At 45.9% G+C, this 27,242-nt stretch overlaps 1 protein-coding gene across 5 annotated transcripts; it reads right to left on the bottom strand.

The window, feature by feature from the left end:
* Positions 1 to 1,218: 1,218 nt before the first annotated feature.
* Positions 1,219 to 26,935, bottom strand: LOC147103310 (stathmin-like). Of its 5 annotated transcripts, none has more exons than XM_085962787.1 (5): positions 26,914 to 26,935; positions 5,141 to 5,220; positions 4,180 to 4,352; positions 2,680 to 2,871; positions 1,219 to 1,711 (listed from the first exon to the last, which is right to left on the bottom strand). In XM_085962787.1, exons 2-5 carry the CDS (start codon positions 5,151 to 5,153, stop codon positions 1,655 to 1,657), a joined length of 435 nt encoding a protein of 144 aa, XP_085818913.1. In that variant the 5' UTR covers positions 5,154 to 5,220; positions 26,914 to 26,935; the 3' UTR covers positions 1,219 to 1,654. The 5 variants fall into 5 exon arrangements, with proteins under 5 accessions (XP_085818913.1, XP_085818912.1, XP_085818909.1 ...); XM_085962786.1 differs by lacking the exon at positions 26,914 to 26,935 and adding an exon at positions 12,211 to 12,232; XM_085962783.1 differs by lacking the exon at positions 26,914 to 26,935 and adding an exon at positions 12,113 to 12,197.
* Positions 26,936 to 27,242: the final 307 nt, after the last annotated feature.

Genomic DNA, 27,242 nt, shown 5'->3' with positions numbered 1-27,242 from the left:
TGCACTCAATAGCCAACAAAGGACTTTAAGTGTATTTACTATTGTAATGCAAGGGGGCAATTAAAAAAATGTGCACAGCAAGATCTCACAAACACCAATGAAATAATGACTAGAAAAAACATTTATTTAGTGATGTTAGCCAGGACATCAGCAGAATTCTCCTGCTCTTAGAATAGCATCATGAGATCTTGCATCTGGCCCAGATTGAAGATCAGGCCTCAGGTTAACATCTCTTCCAAAAGACAGCAACTGCCTAGCACTAAAGGGTCAACCTAGATTATATGCTCAATGCTTTGGAGTGGGGCTTGAACCCACTACCTTCTGACTCAAGCTAACATTTGAAGGATTACTGTGCATGGTTATTATACAACAGGGTACACTTTGCCCAACAACCTTACACCTAGATTTTCAGTTAAGAAATGTTAACTTTCTCTCCAGGTGCTGCCTGACCTGCTGAGTGTTTCCAGCCTTCAGTATTTTTGATTTCTAATATTCAACATTTTAATTTTGCAACCATAGACCTAAAGGGATTTGCTAAAAACAAATGTTTCCATCTCCATGGAGTGACCCCCCCCCCCCCTAATGACACCTAACAGGAACAGGCCCAACATAACGTTTCCCTTTGACTTCATGCCCTTGAGCAATTCTGAAGCCACCCTCCAGCACATTAACTAGGACAATACTGAAGGAGTTGCAATGGTAAAGCTCGAAGTATAAAATACTTTCCTTCTGTAGCTTTTCCCCTATTGGTCTACTGCTCACTCACTGCCACCAAAGCAAACACTTGAGCCCAATACTATAGACTCATTCTGTTGCAAGCTTGTTAGCATGTAACCCACATTCCCTTTCTGTCTCTAGGTGTACCCTAGGAATCTGTCAGAGTGCCAAATATACCAGACACCATAGAGTGTCATTCACTCCTACCCTTAAACATCAGCTCAAGTACATACAACCTGTGGAATTTAAATAAGGCATTAGGAGGGTCTAGTTTGTGACAGCACAGCTGTGCAGGAGCACATGGTGGTACAGGAACCTACTGTCCAAAGAGCCATTTCTCTTTCTTCTTCCTCCCCCAAATACTAAGTCAACACTGCACAGCATGACTAATTCTGTAACTTGATGCAATGAGAACTGCAGTGGCTTTGGCGACAATCAAGACAACTTGAATCATTGAGGTAAGGCTCTGCTCCTCCCTGTAGGAAAAAAATTGAAACCAAGAGCAATTGTGCAGTTTTATTGAAGTCAAGGCAGGTGCAACAGGTTAGGCAGGTTTATACAGTTACACACTTGTAGACTAAACGTGTAACACATCAGTAAAGCATGCTGGAAATTCCACATTTCACGAAGGACTCTAACCTGAACCAGCAATCCATTCAATTCACTACTAGTAGAAAAAAAATGCAGGAGCTCCAAGTATCTACATCAGGAAAAAAAACACCATAAGAATGCTTACAAAAAGGTGGAAAGCATACAAAATACAAGCCTTCGCTCCTTGTCCTCTGGTCAGCTTTTTGGCTCTCAGTTGTACACTTTATAGCATTATTACAAATGTAAGTTTCCATTAACACACTGGCCATAAAAAAACAAAAAACACATCTTTGGATGTTTGAAAAAACCCTCAAATTCCAAACAAAAAGGAGGACAAGGTCAGGAGTTAGTTTTCAGTTTCTTTGATCTCTTTGCTCTTCCTCACTTCTTCCATCCGCTTTTCCTAAAAGAAGATAATTTTTCCAAATTACAAAACAACCCAAGGATCAATAAACCATTCGTCTACAATTCTCCCAGAAAAGTGTTAGCTTCAGTTGGTAGCACTTGAGTCAATGTTACAGGCTCAAGCCCCACTACAATTGTAATTTGACAAGTTTTAAAAAAAGGGGGATAGGACTGTTAAATGAACATGATTTAATCTCCCAGTATCCCTGCTAGTTCTCAATCTGGTCAGTTGTTTGTATGAACATGCAAGACTGAAGCAGAGCCAGGGAGTTTCCCCATGGTGACTTATTTGCAAGTTGTGCAGAGATTTTAAAAAGGAAACACCAAAGCCAGACAGATTATGTTTGCTGTTAGCAATAGTCCCAGGTTCAATCCTTGGTCTATGCCAAGTTTAACCATCAAGTTAGTTTAGCAGACATGAGACTTACTATGCACAGCCTCTAGAGCTCCAGAGGGCTGCACATGCCGAGTCGGAGTATATGCAAGGCTGAGAAATAGATAGATTTTTGGACTCATGGGGAATCGAGATATGGAGATCTGACAGGAAAGTGGAGTTGAGGTTGATGATCAACTATGCTCTTATTGGATGGCAGAGCAGGCTCGAGGGGCCATATGGCCCACTCCTGCTCTTAAATTAAGGGGGGGGGGGGGGGGGGAGAAATAGGGCTCCCCTTCCAACTGGTATGTAACTAATGCTGAAAATACTAGTGCAAGGACAGGATAGTGTCTAAATGTGATAGCTCAGTAGGGAATAGCCTGATCCTTCACTTAAGCTCACTGATGAAGAAAGCCCTAGTGGACCACCAGCATCATGGAGCCAAGCGGTATATTGGTTTCAGAAAGGGGGTGGGAGAAAGACAATGGTAGAACTTAACTGACAGTGCTGTCCCAAGTAATATTAAATGTCAATCTACTGGGGAAGCAGCAACTATTGCCACAGGGTATGCATTAGCTTCAAGTCATTACCTTCTCTCGTAGGCGCTCCAGTTTGGCCGCTAGTTGGGCTTCGCGGTTCTCTTTGTTGGCTTCCATCTTGGTGGTCAGTTTCTCTTCTGCCATTTTCCTGAAATTGTTGTTTTCTTCAATCGCTTTCTGAAGCACTTCCTTTTCATGCTCTCGTTTTTCAGCCAACTGCTTCAGCATTTCCGCTTCATGTGACTGAAGAACAAAAAAGGACAAACAAAATATTCAACCACAAAAGATTGCACTGCAAGTCAAGGTGCCCAAGAGATTAGTTTATGCATTAACATTACCAATACATTAAAATGCAAATGGTTGCATACAATATGCTATGCCCAACATCCAAACTGCTCCCATAGTCCTATAACCAGCAGGAATTCCCCATTATATAGCTTAATGTAATCTCTAGACAATCCACTGGATATTTTTTTCCATAATTCCAAGTAGTCCCAGTATGTACAACACACAGCAATGGATTTCATCTAATGGTCTGGGGAGGGGGAGAAATCTGGTCAATACAAAGATTATTCAATCTCCAACATTAGGATTTCAATATGCAACATAGGCACGTGTAATACGGTGTACACTTGAACTGTGGGAAAACACCAAAGTAGTTACATATCTAAAAAACTAGTTGCCAAGAGATCCAGTTAAGCAAATATTTGGTCAGTACTGAAACTGAAGATGTAACAGCCCCTTTACAGATCTGATATGGGGACTGGGAGAGGGAGGGAAAATGGAGAGGCTAGATAAAGGCCTTCATATGAAGCACCAATGAAGAAAAAAAAAGCAGCTGATTCAATAGCCCTGGAAATGGGTGAATCTAGGAAGATACAAAGATTGCTGGTTGATAAAAATGTCAAGTGAAAAATAACAGTAAAAACAGCTCTAGCAGAATGGAACCTACCATCCCAACCCCATTTCAAAACCTAATTGAGGTGTCCTTTGTAAATCATCCACCACTTTTTGCATTTTTCCAGTTTGTTTGGAACAATCTATCCCCAGGCTATTAAATCCTTTAGCAACTCTTTGTACTTGTATTTAGCACATCAGTGGTTTTACTCAATAAAAAGGGGCTTGCTTACTTTCCCCCTAGCTTTAAAGTCTCTCTACTTGACCAGTTGTATTTAAGTGTTTTTGAAAGTCTGCATCTGACATTTAGCAACAGTGGGTGCCAAACTGTTAATGGTTGTTACTATTTAAGGTGGAAGCTCACTTAAACATTTAGGTAGATGAAGCTAGTTAGCGGCAAAATAGAGTGCAACACTGCAAGCTCAAAAGGAGGCATTTGAAACTGCTACAAGATAAAGGTTGCGTGGAAAATTATTGAAATACTTCCTGGAGAGTCCCATGACAATTCAGTGGGCAAATGCAGTGTAGCGCAGATCTAAATGTGATGCCTGAATCTAGTCTAGCAGCACCTGCAGCCCAGGTTTTGCCTAACCCAGCATGTAATCATGCAGTTTTAGCTCAAGTACAGAAACAGCTTTATTCAGTGCGGTATACCTTTCGCCTGATCTCTGCGGCTTCATGCTTGCGTTGGATTTCTTCCAATGACAGGTCCTTTTTCTTAGGGGGAGAGAGGGGAAACTCTGGAATGGCTTCAGCTACAGGTGGGCTTAGGATCAATTCAAAAGCCTGGCCTGAAGACCGCTTGTCCAATTCTTTCACCTCGATATCTGAGAAACACATTTATTTCAGTACTGTAATGTTCCAGCACTCAACTTACCAACAGAATAAACGGGACTGCAAGTTTGAGGCACAATTTCAAAGAATGACTGCAGTCAAACAAAAAGCCATCTCATGATATAGTCCATTAATAGTCACAGGTGAAAAGAAAATTACATCTCAAAAATCAGGCATATCATTTTAATGATACAACCATTTCCAATCAGCTGGCAAGAAGAATGTTCCAAACTGAATAATGCATAAAACCAGTTAAACAGCAAGTCTGCCCACTGACTAACCATTGGATCCAGTACGTCTGAAGGCATTGTTTATTGTAGTTGACAAAACCACATTGTGCCACAGTGACAGTTAACCATTGTTCTGCAGTGGTAGGAGTAGTAGCACGCGAAAGGGTTAGATTCAGCAAGATTAACCTCTCCATGAGTCAGGTCATCTAATCCTGCATTTCCCTCTTGACTGGAATTTAAAGATACAACACATTATAACCAAGGGTATAAATCATACCGCCACTGGTGGAATAAGGTCCAATTCTTTAAATTAAAACTGGCAAGTCTCTTCAGTCTCAAAACAAAAAGTTTCTATGAAGTTTTATAAAATGAAAAAGGTGAACTACTATATTGTGTACAGACAAGATCTGATTAGTGTAATTATTCAGATGTGCACATGTACAAAAATCTTGATGAATTTCCATGGTGTGCATTGGTTTTTGAAAGCTTTTGATGGCTAGCCTTTCACTTAGCTACAAGTTCACAGCTCATTCTACATCTGTTCTACTTACCAGCTGATGCCATGATGAAACAAGACAAGATGAGCTGCTAATTTCAAGTGTTGAAAGCTGTCCAATGTGTGCAGCAGATCCTATGGTCAGAACAGGGCAAAAGGTTAGTCATTGATGTTTCAGAATAACACTTTCAATTTCAAGAGAAAACCAAGAGAAACCTCAGTAGAAGGATCAAGGCCCACAGAGCAGGGCATTACCACGGCTAGAGTACCACAAGGAGATAAGTCAGAAGGAAAGAAAAATGCTAGATACATGCCAGGTCCATCAGTATCTAAAGAGAAATGGCAGGTGAACTTGTGTGTGGACCTCAAATCAGTACTGATTCAGACAGGTTAGTACATGTACAGAAAAACATGCTGAATGGACCCATTGTGCATTTCAGATTTCAAACTGCAGTTTAATTTTTAGTAAATTAGGAAATAATGATGAAAGCTTGAACTTAAAAGCCTAAAGTTTTCAGGAGGGAGTAATGGGTCCACCATTTTGAAGTCTTAAGAATGCATCATCACAGCAGACAGTACAAGGAGCCTTAAATATGAGAGCAGTCTGCTTTTGGAAGTATACCACCACATTTTCAACATCAAGCCCAACTATATTCAACTACAAATATTGACAGTTTAGGATTACCTGTAGCCAAGTCAGATAACAGTCATCTCCATCATTAAGTAAGCGATAACACAAGTCTACTATAGCTGACGCTGGTCCTACAAACTAGTCACGAGATAAAAAACAAAATCAATCTAAATGCAAATTAAAGGCTGCCCTCAGGTGGTTATTCCTAGCTTGTCCACATATTAAAGCCCATCACAAATAAGCCAACACTTGACAAGACTATTGGGGGAAGGGGACTGTTTTCTTGAACGAAACACACCGTGTTGCCTCTACAATTCATTACAAAGCCAAAAAGGACTAAAATATTGGGACTGATTTTCTTCTGCCCAACATCCAAAGAGCACCAGATTCAGGAAAAATGGCAGCCATTCAGTTGCACTTCACACACATGACACCCTGTGGGGTGGCCAGGAAGTTCCAACAGGTATGAGTCATACACATAAATGCTTACTAATAAGAGTGAGGTCAAGTCATTTTCTCCAGGAGTTCTACCTGGCTGACACACATCACTCAAGGTGGCCAGCCCCTTCAGAGTGGTGGATTTGTACAAGGGTTGTCAAACTTCTTCAGACCTATAGAGCAAGTTTGACCTTGATTTAGGCCAGCGAGGCAGGCGGCCATCTTCTACAACACTGAAAAGGAGTGAGCACCTCAGAATCAGGAGTCAGTGGGGTCTTTATTGCTCAAAAAAACCTAAAGGCCAGAGATACAGCAAGGTATTACAGCTCAAGGTCAAGCAACCTCAGGTTTTTATTTGGGACCTGAAAATTAGGACGTGGGAACCAGAAATCAGCCAGGTGCCAAAGAGTGTATTCAAAACACTTCTGTTGAGGGTTTACTTGGGTAAGCAAGGCAAATTCCAACTAAAACCAATTTAATTCAGGCTGATACTCATGCTGTGTTAGAGGAATCACTGCAGCAGAGCCATCTGCTGGTTAAGCAGCATATGCATACCTCTAACCAGCAGAAAAGCAACTGACCGGCTGAGTGTTTAGCATTTCCAGTTTCTAGAAAAGAAACCAAGATGTAATGTCATATTAATTTTGCCATTGAAATACCCATCTTTAGAAGTATTTTGTTCTGGAATAAGGAACAAAAACCAACATGCAATATTTAAATAAATACTAGGAAATTTGATTGAATCACTGGGGTGGGGGGGGGGGCGCTGGAATTAAGAAACATTTGGATTTGCACATGGGGGAATATTTAAGGAAAGCCTTTCAAGTTATGTTGATTCTAAAAAAGAGCAAACATATGCAAGAGGAAGATTAAAGGTCATGTGTAGTTCTGTAGTGTTCAGCTCCTGCTCTAGTCCAGAGGCAGGCTAAATAATGCACTAGGTTCTGCATTGGTCATTGTATCACATACAACAACTAACCTGTACCCAGAGAAGTGAACAGGGATCCCAGTCACAATGCAAGCAAATAATCAGCAGGCAGTGCGGCTCCCTTTTGTTTAATTGCAAGAAAAAGGCTACTGGAAGAGTACTTTCCGTACTCCACCTGGTACTCCACCTGGAATCCTTAGCTTTCTGCTCATGCCACCACCTTTATTTTAACTCCCAAATAAATGCATAACATTGAAATGTCTCAATGGCAATAAAGCATCATCTTCAGACCAGACAAGCTGCAAAAGTATAGTTCAGGTCCACTTGGCTTATACTAATTATTTGTGATTAGGAGCGAGTCAGAAGCAACAGCTGTGGGTGGGGAGGTCTACGTAAAAAAATATTGGAGTCAGCCTAATAGCCTTTTCTGGTTTGAAAATGTTTAGCAAAATTTTAAAAAGCACTATTTCTCAATAAGGTTAAGGCAGGAAAGCTTAAGTGTGCAGTTACTTGTTTTCCATAATAGCAGCTTTGCAGCAAGAGAGACAACATCCTTTAAAAAAAAATTATAATGGCTTGATCCAAGAAGTGATTTATAAACATTTTATTTTAAAAAGTAGAAACAAAATATTTCCAACTATGGTTATCTACAGAAAAATCTGGTTATACCACTGAGCAATGTGAGTTGAACGAAGCCAAGTTGTGTTTTCTTTGCCAAAAATTCTAAACTTCCTAATCTGAGGATGCAATTATTTTGGAAGAATAAAATACCATTGTTATTGGAGAATCAGCTAGTCAGTAGGCAAGGAAGTATTTACAAAAAAAAGGACCAGATGCAGCCTGGAGGAAGCCAAACAAGATAGTCAACAAAGATTAGATGTTACTTGCAAAGGGGTTTTGTTTTTCAGCTCGACAAAGCTGAAAACCAACTCCTTTGGCCATTTAATATTCTAGCAACTGCAGCATCTGGCAGAGCTTAATCACTTAAGAGTGTGTGATTGCAGACTGAATGATGGCGTTGATTACAACAGGCTGTACAATTTACCACTGAATTATAATGGAAATCCAAGTCTGGTATCTCACACTGGGATCACATTCACCTTCAAATTACTGCACCGACAGCAGTTAAATTCAATAGTAAGTGGCTGCAAGACATGCAGGATTACAAATTCCTTAAACACAATCTAATTTGTAATAAAACAGAAAATGCTGGAAACCTAATTTGTGTTGCATTTACAAGTGGAACCTTACACTGCTATTAAGTCAATGCAGTCACTACTGTAAATTGCACTGCACTACCGAGTATTCTGAAAAGAAACTGATGATTTGAGGTGCATTAAAATTCAAAATTATGCCATCATATTCTCATAATTCAGATTCCAGTAGCCACCTCCTGAACATGTTTTTCAAGTAAGAGCTGCTATTGTAAGGATATCTGAAGTACAGCTGGTGTACTCTTCTGGAATTTGACTTCGTGCAGGCAACTCGATTTGCTAGTTTGCATTTCACAGGTTTTGAGGTTTGAAAGGACTATATTAACCCACTGGTGGAAAATCCTAAATTAGCACACCACACCCATTAGCTGCAGCTCAAGAAACATGGAAGTTAGTGGGAATGTTGATTTAATACCATATAGGTGGCCCTCGAGGCTGTGTGTACACCCAAGAGGCCCACAGAGACAGAAAAGCTTGGAGGGACGTGTATGCAGTAAGTACTATTTTGAATAAGGGACTCAATGGTCCATCTAGCCTATCAAGTTGGCTCAGGACAGAGTCACTGCATATAATAGCCACGAGATGGAGCCTATACACTCATTGCAAGTGAACAAATATTCATAAACAAAGGGCAGCTGATAGCACATGGACTAGCAATGTCAGACCCAGTAAACCAGAGGTGATGCTGCCTCAACAGTGCAATTTCTACATGGTTATGATCTAGGTTTGAACAAGAGCGTGCGTGTGTGCGCGCGCGTTGGGGGGGGGGGGGGGGGGGGGAAAGAAGGAAGTAAAGCAGGGTGAGAAAAGGGGTACGAAAAAGTAAATACAAGGTAGGACTGGGGTGTAAAGAGGCCACCAACTAGTCACCTGGAATGGATTCTTATACAGTAATGAGGTAGTTTAAAAAAAAAAGTTATAAAAATAAAGGGTGCTGGATGGGTTCCTGGCAAGCAGAGGACATGAGTTGTAGAGGATCAACATGGTCTCCTGGTCACCGCCAACACAGGGGACTCACCTCCCTTCCACCCCTGCCCCCAGCCAGTGGAGAGACTATTGTTCCTTAGAGGAGAACATTAAGGGGATATTTACGATGTGTTCAAAAATCATGAAGGGCTTGGGATAGTAGGGAGAAACTGTTTCCAGTGACGAGGGTCAGTAACCAGAGGACACAGACTTAAGTGATGGCAAAAGAACCAGGAGCGATTAGGGAGATTTTTTATATTTAAAAAAGTTACAACCATAAAGGGTGATGGAAATAGTCAACATTGAAAAGGGAATTGTATAAAACAGGCGCGCTGGGCCGAATGGCCTCCTCCTGTGAGGTTATTCGATGTCGATGGAGCTGAAATCCCAGCTAATGGCCAACTGTCGCCCGCCCAAGTTATTGATTTTTAAACCGACCGCTCGGCTCCATCATCCGACAAGATGCAATTCTCTCTCCCTCTCCAGTTTAGGAAAGACGCAAAACATTAAAAAAAAATTATCCACTTTCGATACTGGAGGAAAAGTGCAGCGGCTTCTAAATGCAACCGAATATTTCCCCTTCCGGATACACGGACAAATTGGTAGAGCCGGTAAAACGAACCCGCCAGTTTGCGCGCGCACAAAAAAAGTCAAACTGCACCCCCACGAGACATTAAAAACAATATTTCAGCAGCAACAAACCTTAGTGTTTACAATCTCAATTTACAACCCCCCCCCCACTTTTATTTCTAGCCTGCGGATGAATCAACTCAAATCTGGTACACAAACCCTTCAGGGGCAAAAATAGGGGTTTAAACCCACAAAAAACGTCGCCACTGTACATGGAAACAGATTATCCTAGCGTCTCAGTATTAAAATCTATTAAATTGCAAACAGCAATAGGACTCGAGCGCCACCTGAAGCCAGAAAGAAGAAAATGGTGGCAAGTACATCGAGTCTGGCAGATGTGAAAACATGTTATTCTATTCAGCTGAATGTGGTAGGATACAGGATAAAAAAATAAAGTCCAGTTGTCCCGGTGCCAGGCTAATGTGCAAGTGCATAAAATCAATACGCTGCTCTTTGAGCGTTATCCAGTCAAACGTCTTTTGAGGTTAAAAATCAATATTGTACAGCTTCTGATAGCTTTCTGGTGCAACTAGATAACCCTAATACTTCAAGACCAGCAAATTGAACAGCAGTAGACAACACCCAAACTAATTTATTATTTTTTTTTTTTAAAAATAAATCAGACCTGTTCCAACTAACTGAATTTGAACAGCTTTTTGTGGAAAAAAAACTCGATTTTGTTAGCAATCTGCCAAGAATTTTCAAATAAATGTGACCACGTTGATTGAATCCCACGCAAAACGGCACACAAAAAGCAGCATTGCACTCACAGCAACGGCTTGAATAGGGGCTTTTGTTCCATTTGCCCCACATTAAAACTACAGGTATACAAAAGGAGAATCATTGTCCCTCGTTTTAAAAAAAGTCGGGGAAAAAAAATTGCGCAAAAATTCTGTTTACATACAAAATTCTATAAAGTGCTTGGCTTGCACTTTGGTTTGGCGCGATTCATAAAAGCCCTCTGTGCAAAGACAGGAAAAGCAATCTAGAAAACATTTGCAGAACAAAGGGTCACTATTTCTTGATGGACAAAAGCACATTGGCGCTGAAGATCACACGAGGGGGAAAAAAAACAACCAATAAGGCAAGCGCACGAGTGCCAAAAAAACTGCAAAACAAAAAAAACCAAAAGCTGTCTGCAACAATTCAAACAGGTGCAAAAGGATGTTGCAATGTCGAGCTTTAAAAATTACACATTTATGCAATGTTGCAATGGACACCTAGAAATATTCATATTTTTAGTTGCCCTCCCCGCCACATGTCTGGTTAGAAAGTGCCACTCCCTTGTTGTTCTTTTGATGGTTATACCCAGACAATAACCTACGTTATCAAAAACCCAGTTCCCCTCCCCCAAGTAAATTTTTTTACATAGCTCCGCATGGATTTCTAGCTTGAAAGACGAGTGTTTTCACTCGTCCCTACAGCTCAAATCGGAAAAAATTTAAATCGTTTACATGGCACTTTGATCCGACATCCTGCTCATAACAAAACAGGCAGCGCCCCCACCCCACTTCCTCGCCTTTCCCTTCTTTGTGTCTATTCCAGTAACAATAAGCGCCCCTGGAGAATTAGGATGTCTCAAAAAAAAACCTCTTCGCGCCTCAATTACAAACCACCTCGCTAAAAATAAGCGCTAGCTTTCCTTCTGCAATATTAAACTTAGAACAAAAAAAAGACAGGCTGCTCAAACACTAGTACGATAGCAAAATACTGCGGATGCTGGAAATCCGAAGTAACAGAAAAATACTGGAAACACTCAGCAGGCCAGGGCAACATCCGTGGAGAGAAATTAAGAGTGGACGTTTCGGGTCAAAACCCTTTGTCAAAACTGGAAAGGAAATGAAATAGAACGCAAGGCAGGGCTGGGAGAGGACAAAAGTGAAGAGACATTAAGAGGTATTAACATTAGCCTTGCACGCAGCGGATAGGCATTAGGCATTTTGAAAAAGGGTTTCGACCCGAAACGTCGACTCTAATTTCTCTCCACGGATATTGCCTGGCCTGCTGAGTTTTTTCAGCATTTTCTGTTGTTAGTTAGGCATTAACCCCAATTAGCCCGCTCGCTCCCGGAATGATCTGTTGCTCTGGCGCGAAACTATAAATACAGCTTTATTTTTTAAAAATGCAATTTAATAAAAAACCTAAATTGAATTTTCCTGCCGCTGGGCTGATTGAATGCCATCTATCGAGCGCGCTGGCCCCGCTCCGCTTCCCCCTTACCCTCACTCTGTGGCTCGGCTCTTGCTCCCTTTGTCTCCCGCGCTCCGCACAAACCTGCTGTCCGCGCCACCGAATAAAAACCGCCCAAAAAAACACACCAGCTGACCACACCGGCGCCCTCCCATTGGCAGCAACCTCGCCTTGGCAATCACGAGGGGCACAGCGCGTCGATGTGATTGGTCCTTTTTCAACAGTCTCCGACCAATCGCAATGAATGAAGATCGCGGCCCCCCCCCGGATCATTGGCTCGGCCCCTGGTTGGCTGCGGCTGTGTTCTGGCTGCGGCTGATTGGCTGCCTGGCGCTCCCAGTCCCCGCGCGGCTTTCCTATTGGTCGCAGGTCGCCGCTGCCTGATGAGGCACCATTCTAATTGGTCAGCACATTTTTCACGGTGGCGGGTACTTCGCGCGCACGCGCACTGGTCAGTTCAAGAGCCCAGGCTGGAGTGAGACCATAAGATAAAAGAGCGGCAACTGCAAGTTGGGGGGGCTGTCAAAATTAATCTCGATTTGTTGAGCACTTTGATAGCGATGCCCCCCCTCCCCACACAGCTAAATAGCCAACCGACACTCATTGTCTAGACTCGTGCGTGAAGAATGGCCACCCTGGCGAGAGATTTGGGAGGACACATGGTTCCTGTATAACTACCCCAGAGGAGGGGAACATTATATGCAATGCTGTAATACAGCATCACGTCACTACCTTTAAAAAAAAATGCATTAAAAGTAAATAGAGACTCCAAATGCTGGAAATCTGAAAAAAATACAGTAAATGCTCAAAATACTGAGCAGCATCTGAGAAAAGGGTTAATTTTTCAGGTTAACCTATTGTCAGAACAGAAAACTGGGAGATATCAAGCCCCTTTATAGTACTGAACAAAGAAATAAAGAATTAAATTTATATAGCACCTTTCATGACCTCAGGACATCCCAAAATGCTTTACAGCTAATAAAATACTTTTGAAGTGCAATCACTGTTGCAGAAAATGCAGCAGCCAATCTGCACACAGCAAGGTCCCCATAAACAGCAATGTGATAATGACCAGATAATCTGTTTTAGTGAAATAACAACAGAAAATGCTGGAAACACTCAGCAGGCCAGGCAGCATCCGTGGAGAGAAACAGAGTTAACGTTTCAGGTCTGGGACCCTTCGTCAGAACTGGAAAAAGCTGGAAATGTAACAGATATTAAGCAGGTGCAGAGACAGGGGGGAGGGAATTGAAAGAACATGCTGTGAAAATGTTGCAAATGGGAATGGCAAAATCATACGGCATGAAAAATGGGGGCAGGGATTATTATCTGAAATTGTTGAACTCCATGTTGAGTCCGGCAGGCTGTAAAGTGCCCAATCGAAAGATGAGGTTCTGTTCCTCGAGCTTACATTGAGCTTCATTAGAACAATGTATTAGGCCGAGGACAGAGAGATCAGAGTGGGAGTGAAGTGGAGAATTAAAGTGACAGGCGACCGGAAGCTCAGGGTCACCCTTACGGACTGAACGGAGGTGTTCCGCAAAGCGGTCGCCCAATCTGCGTTTGGTCTCCCCAATGTAGAGGAGACCGCATCGTGAGCAGCGAATACAGTATATTAAATTGCAAAGTCCTCAGCAAAGGCCCGAGCTTCATCCCCTTACGCCCCCATCTGAAAGCCAAGACTCTGTTTTAGTGATGTTGGTTGAGGGATAAATAGTGGCCAGGACACCGGGGATAACTCCCCAGCTCTTCAAAATAGTGCCATGGGATCTTTTACATCCACCCGAGAGGGTAGACAGGGCCTCAGTTTAACATCTCATCTGAAAGACAGCACCTCCAACAGTGCATAACTCCCTCAGTACTGCATTCAAGTCTCAGCCTAGATTTAATACTCAAGTCTCTGGAGCAAGACTTGAAACTACAACCTCTGGCTGTCAAAATGCCCAACAAATGGAGAGAGGTTTGTGAGTAACTCAATGGAACATCTATCATAATAATTTTAATTAAAAAAACAAATGAGATCAGTCTACTGAGCTGAACTAGGGTACATAATGTGACGCAATCACCACATGACTGAGGAGACAATTTTACAGGCACTTTCTGCTCAGAAAGAATATGGGAAGGTAAGGAGTGTAAGAAAAACCCAAATCACAAGAGTTACACATCCACACGGGGTAAGCAAATCACCAGATGACTACCCACCAACACACCTGTAACAGTATTCTTGTATCATCCCTGTGCTCACTAACCTACATTGGCTCCTGGTCCTGCAACACCTCGATTTTGAAATGCTCGTTCTTGTGTTCAAATCACTCCATGGCCTTGCCCCTCCCTATCTCTCTAATCTCCTCCAGCCCTACAACCATAGAAATTTACAGCACAGAAGGAGGCCATTCAGCCCATTTTGTCCATGCCAGCCCACAAAGAGCTATCCACCCTAATCCCACTTTCCAGCACTTGGTCCGTAGCCTTGTAGGTTATGGCACTTCAAGTGCATATCCAAGTACTTTTTAAATGTGATGAGGGTCTCTGCCTCTACCACCCTTTCAGGCAGTGAATTCCAGACCCTACCACCCTCTGGGTGAAAAAAATTCTCCTCAAATCCCCTCTAAACCTCCGACCAATTACTTTAAATCTATGCCCCCTTGTTATTGACCCTTCTGCTAAGGGAAATAGGTCCTTCCTATCCACTCTATCTAGGCTCCTCATAATTTTATACACCTCAATTAGGTCTCCCCTCAGCCTCCTCTGTTCCAAAGAAAACAACCCCAGCCTATCCAATCTTTCCTAAAATTCCCAGTCCAGGCAACATCCTCGTAAATCACCTCTGCACCCTCTCTAGTGCAATCACATCTTTCCTGTAACGTGGTGACCAGAACTGCACACAGTATTCTAGCTGCGGCCCAACTAGTGTTTTATACAGTTCAAGCATAACCTCCCTGCTCTTATATTCTATGCCTTGACTAATAAAGGCAAGTATCCCATATGCCTTCTTAACCACCTTATCTACCTGTCCTGCTACCTTCAGGGATCTGTGGACATGCACTCCAAGGTCCCTCTGATCTTCTGCACTTCTCAGTGTCCTACCATTTATAGTGTACTAGCTGAAGTGCTCGGCGGTGCCGAGGCTTTTTCGAGGGCATGTTGTTGTTGAAAGAAAGAGAGAGAGAGAGCGCGACTGGGGGGGGGGGGGGGGGGAGGGGAAGGGAGGGCAGGGGGGCAGGGAGGGAAGGGAAGGGGGGAGGGGGGGAAGGGAAGGGGGGCAGGGAAGGGGAGGGCGGGGGGGCCCCCCCCCCCCCCCCGAGGGTCGCGCCCCCCCCCGCCGAGGGTCGCGCCCCCCCCCCCTCCCGCCGAGGGTCGCGCCCCCCCCCCCCCCCGCCGAGGGTCGCGCCCCCCCCCCCCCCCGCCGAGGGTCGCGCCCCCCCCCCCCGCCGAGGGTCGCGCCCCCCCCCGCCGAGGGTCGCGCCCCCCCCGCCGAGGGTCGCGCGCCCCCCCCCCCCCCCCCCCAAGAGGTGAAGACCGCCGATTGCGGCTGTGCGAGACGGCCGGGGGGCCGGTTGCCAGGGTGGCGCTTGACGCTCAGCAAGCCCCGCCCCCCGGCCGAGCCAGAGAGAGACGCCACGTCTCAGCTCCTGCTGCGCGCGCACCCTAGCGGCGCTGGGCTGAGGCTCGGCCCTCCAGCCTTCGAGTGGGGCCGGGAGGTGCCTAGCTCGGGCGTGGGTGCGAAGGAGAAGCTGAGGCTTCGAGGCCTACCTGGAAAAACGGGGAAAGGTAGGAAAATTAATGAGATTAGATAAGTTAATTCGTTTCTAAATCATTTTTTTAAAAAACAATATGTGTTTTAAAAGCAACGTTTTTTTTAAAGACGCAGAAAGCGGGAAAAAGAAAGGAAAAGTTTGGAATCAAGATGGCGGCGACTCACCTCGGTTCAGAACGATAAGGCCCGGCCACACACGCACCGATTGGCCCGGCGGCACACGCCAGCAACCCGGCATACGATTGGTCGAGCTCGAGGTCACTCTGTCGCTAATGAGCGGATAATGAGATGCTAATGAGCGGAACGTTGAAGGTTTTTGGGATACCGCGGGCGCAATTTTAGCCCGGCCGAAACGTAAATACGCTTAAAACCGTCTCGGAAGCGTAAGCTTTCTTTGGAGGTATCGCGCGCGTAGGTACGCCCTGTAACTTTCGAGCGCATACCCCCCAGACGCACACGCGATGACAGACAGACAGGAGGACAGAAGTACCGATTTATATATATAGATTCCCTTGCCTGGTTAGCCCTCCCCAAATGCATTACCTCACACTTCTCCAGATTAAATTCCATTTGACACTGTTATGCCCACCTGACCAGTCCATTGATATCTTCCTGCAGTCTGCCTCGCTCCAAGATCTCTGTGCTCCTCCAATTCTGGCCTCTTGCACATCCCCGATTTTCATCACTCCACCATTGGTGGCCGTGCCTTCAGCTGCCTAGACCCTAAGCTCAGGAATTCCCTCCCTAAATTTTTCCGCATCTCCACCTCTCCTCCTTTAAGAGGCTCCTTAAAACCAATCTCTTTGACCAATTTGGCCACCTGACCCAATATATCCTTATGAAACTCTGTCAAATTTTGTTTGATAACGGTCCTGTGAAGCACCTTGGGATGTTTGACTACATTATAGGCACTATATAAATGCAAGTTGTTGTTGTAGAAAGGAGAGCTTATACCTTTGGGAATGACTCCTAGGTAAGTTAACATGAAGAAGATGTAATTTATTCATTCACTCTATGTGTGCGATCTGCTAGGGCCTTTATATCCAGCAAACAGGTCAACTTAGAAAGTTAGCAAAAGCTGACCCAGCCCTCCTAAAAACTAACAGCTCAAAAACAGGCTTCAATATAAGCCTATGTACTGGCGAAGGTGCAAAAAAGATTTACTCGAATGATACCAGAACTGAGCGGTTCTACCTATCAGGAACGATTGAACAGGCTGGGGCTCTTTTCTCTAGAAAAGAGAAGACTTAGGGGTGACCTGATAGAGGTCTTTAAGATTATGAAAGGGGTTGATAGGGTAGACATAGAGAAGATGTTTCAACTTGCAGGGGAGACCAGAACTAGGGGCCATAAATATAAAAGGCAAAATACTGCGGATGTGGAAATTGGAAATATCAACAGGAAATGCTGGAAAAACTCAGCAGGCCAGGTAGCATCTGTGGAGAGAGAAACAAACAGATAGTCACTAATAAATCCAATCAGGAATTCAGGAGAAACTACTTTACCCAGAGAGTGGTTAGAATGTGGAACTCGCTACTGCATGAAGTAGTTGAGGCAAATAGCATAGATGCATTTAAGGGGAAGCTAGATGAGTTCATGAGGGAGAATGGAATACAACAACAAGAACTTGTAGTTATATAGCGCCTTTAACGTAGTACGTAAAATATTCCAAGGCGCTTCACAGGAGCATTATCAAACAAAATTTGACATTGAGCCACATAAGGAGATATTGGGGCATGTGTCCAAAAGCCTGGTCAAAGAGTTAGGTTTTAAGGAGCATCTTAAAGGAGGAGAGAGGTGGAGAGGCGGAGTGGTTTAGGGAGGGAATTCCAGAGCTTAGGGCCCAGGCGGCTAAAGGCACGGTCACCAATGGTTGAGCGATTAAATTTGGGGATGTGCAAGAGGCCAGAATTGGAGGAGCGCAGAGATCTCAGAGGGTTGTAAGGCTGGAAGACGTTACAGAAATAGAGAGGGGCAAGGCCATGGAGGGATTCGAAAAAGGATAAGAATTTTAAAATCGAAGCATTGCTTAACTGGGTGCCAAAGAAGGCCAGCGAGCACAGGGGTGATGGGTGAATGGGATTTCATGCGATTTGGACGACGTCAAGTTTACGGAGGGTGTAAAATGGGAGTCTGGCCAGGAGTGCATTGGAATAGTCAAGTTTAGAGGTATATGTTGATGGAATTAGATGAAGAAGGGTAGGAGGAGGCATGTGTGGAGCATAAACACCGGCATGGATCATTTGGGCTGAATGGCCTGTTTCATACTTGATACCCATAGTGACCCTCAGGTGAAGCCGACAATTAAATCCCTATTGATTGTGACTTACAAGCAGAGATGCTTGGAATGCTGACTGTGCACAATTTCCATAAGAATATAAGAACATAATAATTAGGAGCAGGAGTAGGCCATACAGCCCCTGGAGCCTGCTCTGCCATTCAATAAGATCATGGCTGATCTTTGACCTCAACTACACTTTCCTACCTGATCTCCATAATCCCGTGATTCCCCTAGAGTCCAAAGATCTATCTATCTCAGCTTTGAATATACTCAGCGATTCAACATCCACAGCCCTTTGGGGTAGAGAATTCCAAAGATTCACAACCCTCTGAGTGAAGAAATTCCTCCTCATCTCAGTCTTAAATGGTCAATCCCTTATCCTGAGACCCTGCCCCATAGTTCTAGACTCTCCAGCCAGGGGAAACAACCTCTCAGCATCTACCCTGTCAATCCCCCGCAGAAGCTTATATGTTTCAATGAGCTCACCTCTCATTCTTCTAAACTCCAGAGAGTATAGGGCCAATCTACTCAATCTCTCCTCATAGGACAACCCTCTCCTCCTAGGAATCAATCTAGTTGCACCGCCTCTAAAGCAAGTATATCCTTCCTCAGATAAGAAGACCAAAACTGTGCACAGTACTCCAGGAATAAAAACAGAATTTGCTGGAAATACTCAGCAGGTCAGGCAGCATCTGTGGAGAGAAACAGTATTAATGTTTCTGGGCGATGACCTCTCGTCAGAACCTGAAACGTTAACTCCGTTTCTCTCTCCACAGATGCTGCCTGACCTGCTGAGTATTTTCAGCATTTTCTGTTTTTATTTCAGATTTCCAGCATCCGCAGTATTTTGCTTTTGTACACAGTACTCCAGGTGTGGTCTCACCAAAGCCCTGTACAATTGTAGCAAGACCTCCTTACTCTTGTACTCCAGCCCCATTGCAATAAAAGCCAACATGCCATTTGCCTTCCTAACTGCATGGACGGTTGCTGTGTATGATCAGCTAGACATGTTGGGAGGTCTGCTCGTCACAAGAAAGTCATGATAGCCCCTCAGGGCCGATGCAGAGGAGGCTTGATGAATTGCCCAAGCACAGATCCAGGTGAATTTTGACTGGCAACTGCCTAGAGTCTGGTTCAAGCATAAACTTCTAGTTTTACTTCCTTTTAAGGATCATGATGTGCCAAATTTCCTACAACCCCTCCAACAGGTTTGAAGTACATTTGGGTTCTCGTGGTGGTGGTGAGTTGGCATGAAGTGGGATCAATGTAAAATGCTCCTTTAAGTCTATTATTTGCATTAATATGCCCTTGTCCAAATTCCTTCCCACTCTGCCCCATCCAAGTTATGCCCAATGTTGTTTCCTCCATCAGTCAAACTGAATTGTATCTCCCTGGATTGATAAACAACCATCATGATGTGGAGAACAGCCACTTCCTAACTTTTAAAAAAAGGTTCACGTTATTATCTTTTTCTTTCAAAATTTAGTCACAGGAGTAAATTTGCCTGCTGAACATAAGGCTGCTGTGGGGCTTTAACATACAAACATGGGGATTAGTTTAACATGGATCAGTGAATGCATTAGCATGTGAATAGTCTTGACATTTAAATGATTATGTTAATCCCCTCACCCTTTCTTGCCATAAAATATCAGAAATGTAGCTGTCAGATTGCCTTGATAACAATAAGATGCCCTCCCATCTCGTACTGACTTGTAACACCGCAGACAGACTCTGCTCAGCATATTGATGTCTCTTGTGTCGTCTCCTCTCTTTCTGAAGAGGTTGATTGCTTGCTGGGGATTAGAGTCTCACGAGGCCCAGTCATGTGTGTAGCAAGGTTTTGTTTTGGGCAGGGGGAGGAAGACAGGGATGGGGCAGGGTCATTCAAACTGAACCCAAACATCCACAGATGCACACTTTCCAGAATGGGATCACTGGACATTGATCAGAAGTGGGAACCCTGGCCAAATTCTGCTCCCTAGTCCTCTTGTTTTAAGACTATGATCTGTGCCGTTCTTATTTGAGGATGGCTCCTGGGAGACCAAGACTATCACGCTCACTCTTGTAGCAACCATGGACTGAAATAGAATGCAGGTAAAAAATGATGCTTGTGCCAAAACCAGAACCATTATCGAGCAGACCACTAGGAGCTTGAGGCAGGGTTCCAGATGTCTAAATTGATCAGAGGTCCTTTCCAGTGCAGTCCCCCCTCCACATGTGCAAAGTAACCTTTCCCAAATCACCTTTCCTTCACATGTCCTCAAATATAATCGAATCCCATCCTTTATTCTAACCAATGACATACAAAGACCTAGCACAATGTAGAATTTAAGTGCAATGCATTTATTCGAATCATTGGGTGGTGGATTTTGACTGTTGGGTGATCAACTGGGGGGGGGAAAGAGAGGGTGGGGAAGCGTGCTAACTGACGGCCTGGTACGGTGGCGCAAAGGCTACCGCGATTTTGAGGCTTCAGTCTCATTTAAATTCATCAGGCGAGCTTTAGGATGCTAAACAGTAGTCCGGATGCAACTTGCTGGATTGACACCTCAAGATCATAGAAACATAGAAGATAGGAGCAGGAGTAGGCCATTCGGCCCCTTGAGCCTGCTCCGGCATTCAATGAGATCATGGCTGATCATCCAAACTCAGTACCCTGTCCCTGCCTTCTCCCCATATCCCTTGATCCCTTTAGCCTTAAGAAATATATCTAACTCCTTCTTGAATATATTTAATGAATTGGCCTCAACTGCCTTCTGTGGTAGAGAATTCCACAGGTTCACCACTCTCTGGGTGAAGAAATTCCTCCTCATCTAAATGGCTTGCCCCTTATCCTTAGACTGTGACCCCTGGTTCTGGACTCCCTGACCATCGGGAACATCCTTCCTTCATCTAGTTTGTCTAGTCCTGTTAGAATTTTATAAGTTTCAATGAGATCCCCTCTTATTCTTCTATACTCCAGCGAGTATAAGCCCAATTGACCCAATCTCTCCTCATAAGTCATTCCTGCCATCCTAGGTATCAGTCTAGTGAATCTTCGCTGCACTCCCTCCATGACAAGAACATCCTTCCTCAGATAAGGCGACCAAAACTGCACACAATACTCAAGGTGTGGCCTCACCAAGACCCTGTACAACTGCAGCAAGGCATCCTTGTTCCCGTACTCGAATGCTCTCGCTACGAAGGCCAACATACCATTTGCCTTCTTAACCGCCTGCTGCACCTGCATGCTTACCTTCAGCGACTGGTGCACAAGAACACCCAGGTCTCATTGCACTTCCCCTTCTCCCAATCTATTGCCGTTCAGATAATAATCTGCCTTCCTGTTTTTGCCACCAAAGTGGATAACCTCGCATTTACCACATTATACTGCATCTGCCATATCACCCAACCTGTCCAAATCATACTGGAGTTTCTCGGCATCCTCCTCACAGCACACACTCCCACCCAGCTTTGTGTCGTCTGCAAACTTGGAGATATTACATCTAGTTCCCTTGTTTAGATCATTAATATATATTGTGAATAGCTGGGGTCCTAGCACCAATCCCTGCGGTACCCCACTAGTCACTGCCTGCCACTCGGAAAAAGACCCGTTTATTCCAACTCTTTGCTTTCTGTCTGCCAACCAGTTCTCTATCCAAGTCAGTACCTTGCCCCCAATCCCTTGTGCTTTAACTTTACACGCTAATCTCTTATGCGGGACCTTATCGAAAGCCTTCTGAAAGTCCAAATACACCACATCCACTGGTTCTCCCTTATCTATTCTACCAGTTACATCCTCAAAAATGGGGCCAGAGCTGTCGCCAGTGAGATAAGGGGCAGGATTTTCATTGAGCTGTGGAGTTGGGATTGGAGGCGTGTGGGGTGTTTAAAAAAAAAACACCGCAAAATCTGGCGTGCGGGACCCCCATCCCCGCCTGGTTCCCGACTCCGAGCAATTTTAACTCAGGCGTGTCTGGTGGTCCCAACACCGTCCCGCATCCAACAGGCCCTTAACAAGCACTAAATGGCCTCTATAATCCTTTTTTTTTTATAAAAAGGCCCTTGCGATTTTAACCCTTTTCCCACGTGAAACACGCCTGGTGGGAAACACGACGGTGAAATCTGGCGGGAGCACTATTGGATTGCTGACTATCAACTGCAGGTCAACCATTAAAGAGGAGATTTGATCAGTCATCATTTGCAGGTGGCAAGGCTTAGTGGTCTCAGGTCTGGGGCAACTTTTAGAAGGCTTAACAACACCTGTGGAAGGTTGGAGCCTGACACCCATCTCCAGTGACCCCTCCTGGGAAACCCCTCTCGGCATCTTCCCTCAGCGCTTCCTCAACTGAGGCATATTCCAGAAGCATGGGAGCCATTTATTTCCTTCCCATCTGGGCAATAGAGGAGCTCGAGCACCAGCCACGGCACCAGCAGAACCAGGAACAACAGCAACACCAGCAACAGCAGGAGCGCCAGGCTGCTGCTCACCCACCTGAGGCTGCACAGGCCAGAAGGGGCCAGCGCCTGGAAGCCTGTCAGCACAGGAGATACCCCCCAAACAGGGTCTACAAACACAGGGACAGCTATCTCAACATGTCTGAGCAGCAGTGCCAAAGGCGGCTCCGACTTTCGCGAGAGGTAGTGAGTGACATCTGCGCAATGCTACAGCAAGACCTGCTACATCAAGACCAGGTGGACAAGCATTACCAGTGGCCGTCAAAGTCACCACCACACAACTTTTTTGCCTCAGGCTCATTCCAGGGATCAGCAGCAGACATCAGCGGCATCTCCCAGGTGGCTGCACACACTTGCATCAGGTAACCGATGCCCTCTTTGCCCTCGCTCACAATCACATCCATTTCACCAAGGATCGCACAAGTGTCACGGCGCGAGCGGTTGGATTAGCTCATCTGGCAGGCTTTCCAAGGGTGCAGGGCGTCGCTGACAGCACACGTGGCCCTTTAGGCACCCCATCGCAATCCAGTTCAGCTGGTGTGTGACCACAAGAAGGAAATTTTGCATGTTTATGCCAATTACCCTGGCAGTCGCCATGACTCCTTCATACTGCGCCAGTCTAGTGTGCCTCCGCTATTCAGGCCGCCAGACCAACTTCACGGATGGCTACTTGGAGACAAGGGCTATCCCCTGAGGACGTGGCTAATGACGCCGTTGAGGAGGCCATCCAACGAAGCGGAGGAGAGCTACAACTCCAGCCACATGTCCACCAGAGCCATAATCGAGCAAACCATCGGTTTGCTGAAGATGCACTTCAGATGCCTGGATAGATCAGGTGAAGCCCTGCAGTACTCAGCAGCCAGGGTCTCCAGAATCGTCATGGTTTGCTGTGCACTTCACAACATGGCACAGCATCGTGGCTTGCAGATTCCTGAGGACCAAGTGGCTCCTCACATATCCTCCTCAGATGAGGAGGAGGAGGGCGGTGAAAACGAGCATCCTGCAGAGGCCCATCAACCAGCCGCAGCAGTACGCGAGAATATTGCTGCCCGGGATGCAAGGAACGCACTCATCCTGGCCAGATTTGCTTAGCCTAGTCAATCAAACACCTTTGCCTCGCAGCTTCTTACCAGAGCATTGACAATGGCCAAGAACCGGAGGATTCCCAGCACTCTGACCGCCATACTGACAGTTGCAAGTATGCCTAAGCCCTCAATGTGGAAGTCCCAATAGCGAAATGACAGATGATACAACTGCAACATTTGCCATCAGAAATTTTATGTACAATAACAAAGTGATGGCATTTTTACAGTAAACACAAAATTGCACCCAAGTGACTACCCTTGTGACTATTTGTGCAGAATTTTCCTCTTACGTGTGCTCCTACATGGTGCCTCCCCTGTGACTTCAGCAGATGTGGAGGCCCCTTGCTCACTTTGCTGCTGCTCCTGCCTCGACACCTTTGGCGGGCGTCCTCTGGGGTGGTGAGCCTGTGAGGGCTCGTCAACAGTCTGCTGCTCCTGCGGCTGTGCAGGGGTTGAGACGCCTATCTCACTTGGGTGTGGACTCCTGTGGGGCTCTGACCGAGGGCTCTGCAGTGGCATGGAAGTGTGAGCACTTGGAGAGGAGCCCCCACTTCCTTGAGGTCTGCCACCAACCTCCCTCTCATGGGCCAGCTCCCCCTCAGTGCCTGCAAGTGGCTGGAGAGCACCTTGCTGCACATCAGGGGCGCCATGGGGACCCGTATCTGCAATGGCAGTCCTACTCAGAAGGACTTCCATGAAGGTCTGGTTTCTCTGTTCAATAGATGCCCATCACTCCTCAAGAGATGTCATTCTATTCTGAACAATGATCATGTTTTCCATACCCTGGCGACTAAGCTCCTCCATGGCCGTAGCCATCCTTTCCACGGAGGTTGCCATCCTTTCCCTGCTGATGCGTTCATGCACCAATGACTCCACAAAGGCTCTGGTCATGTTCGCTATGGACTCCTCCATTCGCTCCACACTCGCAGCGACCCTAGAGACAAAACCTGCCAGAGACTCCTGCATCTGTGCCTGGAGTTCCATCACCGCTGATCTCATGGATGGACCCAGAGGTACAGGGTCGACATGCTGCTGAGCCGAGCTGGCAGAGTCCTGCGCCCTCCGACTAGGACTCTCCACTGCTGTCCCTGTCTCCACAATCTGCTGATGCTCACTTGTGAGCTGTGATACACCAGGTGACAACACTACTCTATGTCCCGAAGGTCCCACCAAGGTGTGAGTGTCTGCGCTGGTGCTGGGTGCTGGGTGCGCAGACTTCTGGTGATGCTGCGCCCTCAGAAGTTGCAGCTTCCTCTGAGGAGTCTGGATGCTCAGCCTCTTCTTCCTGGCTAGGGGGGACGGATGCTTGTGATGGTCCTATGGGGGAGTAAAGGAAAGAGTCAGAGATGTGATGCCAAGGCTACATGCACATTGCTTTTTGCAGATGCTCATAAGTCCATCTGTTAGAGCTTCACAATCATTATCAGCGACTCATGCATTATCAAAGAGAGAGATGGGAAACTTTTCTGTCACCAGCTTGCTGTGTTGCACCCGTCTGTCCGTCCCCCACATGCGCATCATCCTCCAGTCCCACTATTTCGAGTACCGCCTCCTCCCAGGGGGTCAGGTGGACGATTGAGGCGGTCCCTCCTCCTGTCCTGGCTCGCTCTCTTTTGTTATGAGCTCTCTTTTCCTGCAATGAGGGAGACAAGTGGAGGTTGAGTGAGAATGAAGGAGTGAGTGTAGAGATTGCATAGCATAGATACTTAGGAGACAAAGATGGAGTGAGGTGCCAAGACCAAGGGCCCTCCCTGTGTGTTGTCAGTTGTTTTCATAGCATCAGAGTGATAGGGAGTGTGAGGGCTGCATAGTCGAATAGTTATGTGAATGTGAGCATAGAGAGAGAGGGAATGGGTAAGGGTGCATGGATGTCAGTGTCAAGTGGAGGAAGAGATTGCTAAAGCGGAGTGCTGGTGAGGAATGGTAACAGGTGTCAGATTGAGGGTGATGGGAAATTCATACTCACTTTTCCAGTGTGCAGAAGGTCATGAAATCTTTTCCGGCACTGAATCCAGGTTTGTCGTGTCCCTCTTTTGTCCCTCTTTTAAATGGGCCAAGTAAATTAAACAAATAAACTGTAATTAAACCTCTAAAACTTTAAATAAACCTTAGCAAATCAAATTAAAATTTGGTTGTCCAATCCAATTATGCACTCCAGTCCCCGCGGCGCCCACCGGTCACGGAAGTGCTCGAACACGCCGGCGGACACCGCGTGCTCCATCTCCAGGGCCACCCGGGCGCAAACATGGCCGCGGAAGAGAGGGAGGCAATCTGGCTGGACGACCCCCTCGACCGCCCGCTGCCTGGACCAATTGATGGCTTTCTTAGCCAGGCCCAGGAGCAGACCCACGAGGAGGGCCTCCAACCTGCCCGCTCCCCTCCGCACCAGGTGACCGTAGATCAAGAGCGTGGGACTGAAGTGCAACCAAAAATCGAGGAGCAGCCCCTTCAAATAATGGAAGAGGGGCTGCAACCTCTCACACTCTGTGTAAATATGAAAAACGGACTCCTCCAGGCTGCAGAACAAACAGGCGGCCTGGGAGTCCGTGAACCTACTTAAAAATATATTGCACGGGACTGCTCCGTGCAACACCCTCCAGGCCAAGTCCCCAATAGAACAAGGGAGGACTCCCGCATAGAGAGCCCTCCATTGGGGACCACCGCCTCAAGGCAAGGACGGCACGCCACGGCGTGTCCGGACGGTAGGCGATGACAAAGTGGAAAGTGCAGGTTTGTCGTGTCACTCCCAAGGAGTTGACCTCCTCAGCCACCTGCATCCACACTGCTTTAGTCTGCTTGGGAGGCCTCTTCCTCCCTGAGGAAGGGAAGAGCACCTCCCTGTTGGCCCTAGCCCCATCCACCAATGCCTGCAGGGCCACCTTGTCAAAACGAGGAGCTGATCTGGGCCTCCCGCTTGTCATCCTGCAGGTCCCTCTTACACCAAATGGAGGAAGCTTGGAAGCCTGCAGAAGAAGCAAGGCTTGCTGCTGACCTTAAATGCAACAGCAATGATGACATCATCGGAGGTGACTTTCAATCATGAAAAACCCATTTGCCAAGGGTTCCCACACTTGGAAATCAATTGGACAATTAAGTTAAAATTACATCAATCTCCCACAGCCATTTAGATTCGGGTGAATAACACGAAATGCAGATAACACGACGGCATCCCGCACCTGAGTTAAAATCCTGCCCGAGTTTTGGGTGTAGGTGGTGGGGCGAAGGTGCACCCCTGCTCCAACAGGCCCCACAAAAATAATTCAAGACTTACCTTTAGCTGGGCCTCCCCTCTTCCATCGTCCATGGAACTGATTGAAGCCTGCGCTGCACAGGCTCCGATCTAAAACGGCAATCAGGGTCCTGCTTACGTCATTGGGCTCCGATTTCTATAGTAACAGGGGGCCTATCGGCTGAAACAGGCGGGCGCTTTGGACACACGGTGGTAGGCCGCATCACCGGTGTTAACGGGACGGTGAGGCAACCAACCACTTTTGAGGCCGTTCGCACCAGCCGAAGGGAGTCTAAATCCACCCCTGTGTGTTCTGTGAATGCAGTCAGCGTGATCTGCCACGGTGCTTCTCCTTTGTGCTTGGTGTGTGG

The sequence above is a fragment of the Somniosus microcephalus genome, chromosome 20, assembly GCF_052327205.1.
Source record: "Somniosus microcephalus isolate GS21.2 chromosome 20, FLI_Smic_1.0, whole genome shotgun sequence".
NCBI classification, from domain to species: Eukaryota; Metazoa; Chordata; class Chondrichthyes; order Squaliformes; family Somniosidae; genus Somniosus; species Somniosus microcephalus.
Note: the sequence above shows the minus strand (reverse complement) of the source record. Positions and strands in the feature narration are given on the sequence as shown.